Below are 2,934 nucleotides of genomic sequence, written 5' to 3'. Positions count from 1 at the left end.
AGAGAGAGAGAGAGAGAGAGAGACAGACAGAGAGACAGACAGACAGACAGAGACACCGCCTCGGTTTAGTCCTGGAGGCTATGCATCATCCACTACAGAAATAAAGATCTGTTGGGTCTCATGGAGCATAAATGACCTTTAGAAACCTAAAACTGACCCCAACTCCAACCAAAATGTCAGCATCAACGTTTATTGTGGATAAAAAAGTCAATGTAGTTATTTCAACAATAAAACTAAAATAATGACTCACTAAACTTTAAAAAGTTTCATAGGTTTAACTCGTCTTCAAATGAAAAGGAACATATTAAAGAGAAGCAGAAAAACCTTTTACAGATTTAAATGAACAATGTAGAACAGTATATATGTCTGGATAATAGAAAAACACAGTAACATAAAGATAATATGAATTCTGCGAATAAAACAAGAATAAATCACGGATTTAAAATAAGTTTGCATATGACGGTCTTTAGTGTGAAAGACCGTCATCCAAAAGTTTTTCCCTGAAAATGACAACATTTATATTTCATGGAAACAATTTTTCATTTGTAAAAGTTGAAGTGCAGTCCTGTAAGAAACTACAACCCCACTTTTTAAATAAATGGTGTATTTTACAGTAGATTGTTTAGGAAAAGTTAGTGAGCTTCTCTGTCCTGATTTGATTTCAGTGGATCAACAATGTTTGTGTTTTATGACACTTTCAATTAACTGTAATCTTAATTACAACGAGCCGGAAAACACTTAGTACACGGTGTTATATTCTGAATTACCAGAACCCCGGGCTTATGTGTTTTATGTAGTAAAACACATAATGTGTGAATGTATCAGGATTCCTTGGGGCATGCTAATAGTGGCTAGCTAACGGCAGGCACGTAGGGGGCCGGTCAAACGACCAAAAACCTTATTACTCCCTCCTCTTGACTGATAATGAACTGATCTTTGGTCTAATAACATAAAATAGGACATAAATTACAAAGGAAAACAGTCTCCTTACCTCCGAGGATAGCTACAGTCTTCGCAAACCGGTACATGTCGTCTGGCTTAGCGTCTTCAGATACCCTTGAAAAAGTCCAATATGGCCGTCTGAGGCAGATCTACCGGAAGCTGAGGCGTTCACGTACCGTAGTTATAACGGAAGAAGGAGCTCTAAAACTGTACAGTCTACAACTTAAATAAGTATGTATTAAATCCCATCCATGTAGTATGTCAATGAGATAAAATGAATAAAACAGTCATAATTAAACGGCATGTACAAAAACTTTTTTTTTGTACTTTAAAATATTTCCGTTCGAGCTGGTTCCTTCAATGCCGCATGACTGGGACTTTTACAATACGCATGCGTAGAGAAAAACTAACAGTTAAAAGTATTGTAAGCTCTACACTAAACTGAAACACACGTACGTCATCTTCCACATACACATCATAAAGGAGTAATAATTTATAAGCAAAACTATAACACACTGAAATCAGTATGGAGGGTTAAATATATAGTGAAATTCCTTAAACGCGACTGTGTCAGGATGGCCGAGTGGTCTAAGGCGCCAGACTCAAGGATCAAACCTTCCGTGTGAAGCGGGACTTCTGGTCTCCGAATGGAGGCGTGGGTTCGAATCCCACTTCTGACACATTTCCTTTCATTCTCTAACACACCAGGAACACATTTTGCTTTGGCCTTAAATTGATGAGAGCATTTAAACTTATAGCGGTATGTGAAGATATGCTACACGTATTTCTATGTTACTGTAACATGTTAATACTTCTATTGTTCAGTCCAATGAAACATTCAGAAGTCTTTATTTTATAACTTTAGACCTGCTCATCTTTATCCCTTGTAGAGGATCCAACACATTAATTAGAACCCTCTAGATACGTTGAATTGCTAATGTAAGGAAAACAAAGATAAAATGTTTAATATTCTATTTGTAGCATGGTAGAGAATGTGAGAAAACTGATTTTAAGGCATTTATGAATTAAATGCATGTACGTCTTACTGCGTGTAATGCAGTCAGTTTCCTCACCTGTCCAGCATGTTGCCTCTGTCTCATCATTTAAAGGAAGCAGAGGATCAGTTTACAGAAAAGAACAATTAAAAACTATTCTCTGCAGTTTGATTTGAGCAGCGTAGGGAACACAGCAAACATTAAACTTCAGCTGATGGCTTAGATTTCTGCAGCAGCCTGGGCACACCATCTCAGTGGTGGAACATGGTAGTGGCAGCATCATGCTGTGGGGATGCAGTGCTGCACCAGAGAGCTGCAGATCGGCCAGATTAAAGTTTCTCCTTCCAGCAGCAGAATCGGTCCGAGCCGATCCAAACCAAAAACAGCCCTGTCTTCAAATGGCCCAGTCAAAGTCCAGACTAAAATCTAATGGAGAATCTGCAGAGGCTTGAAAAGTTCTGCTCCATCCAACCTGACCAGACTTCACTCTGCATGACCCAAAACCTGCAGAGCATCAAAGTTTGACTTTTAGCAAAAACAGAGATTTAAAACAAAATGAAAAACCAGATTCCTGTTTTATGATCCACTTCATAAATATTCTCTTGTTTTGGTTTGTCCCATAAAATCACAATGAAATACAACAAACATGATGCAAAACATGCAGAACATCTTTGTTCTACATATATTTGATGCCACACATTTAGTTAAAAATGATTTTAATAAAGTTAAATTAACTGATGATCATAAAAAGTATTAAACCAAACGTGGTGAGAGCAGCAGGTCAGCAGCATCAAGGCGTTTCAAACGCGTCACAAACAGAATCAGCAGTAAAACGTCACATTCAGTCGATACGTTGATCACGTTTCTAATAAAACCAACCAGGAGGGTTTTAGTCTGGATGTAAAGGAGCTCAGTGTTTCTGCTGCTTCTCAGTTTTCTGGAAGTTTGTTCCAGATCTGTGGTGCATAGAAGCTGAATGCTGCATCCAGAACCAGAA

General features: G+C 38.1%; 1 protein-coding gene and 1 non-coding gene across 2 annotated transcripts in view; one reads left to right on the top strand and one right to left on the bottom strand.

Moving 5' to 3' along the window:
• cox7b (cytochrome c oxidase subunit 7B) overlaps window positions 1-1,100 on the bottom strand; it is a 2,785-nt gene extending 1,685 nt beyond the window's left edge. The window contains exon 1 of the mRNA XM_008401955.1: window positions 992-1,100. Within this exon, the coding sequence (XP_008400177.1) occupies window positions 992-1,028 (37 nt within the window). The 5' untranslated portion in view covers window positions 1,029-1,100. The remainder of the gene's footprint in view (window positions 1-991) is intronic.
• A 411-nt stretch (window positions 1,101-1,511) lies between these two features.
• Window positions 1,512-1,622, top strand: trnal-caa (transfer RNA leucine (anticodon CAA)). The gene is made up of 2 exons: window positions 1,512-1,549; window positions 1,577-1,622. It is a non-coding gene; the product is annotated as a tRNA-Leu (tRNA).
• Window positions 1,623-2,934: the final 1,312 nt, after the last annotated feature.

The sequence above is a fragment of the Poecilia reticulata genome, unplaced genomic scaffold (assembly GCF_000633615.1).
Source record: "Poecilia reticulata strain Guanapo unplaced genomic scaffold, Guppy_female_1.0+MT scaffold_155, whole genome shotgun sequence".
In the NCBI taxonomy this organism is placed as follows: Eukaryota; Metazoa; Chordata; class Actinopteri; order Cyprinodontiformes; family Poeciliidae; genus Poecilia; species Poecilia reticulata.
Note: the sequence above shows the minus strand (reverse complement) of the source record. Positions and strands in the feature narration are given on the sequence as shown.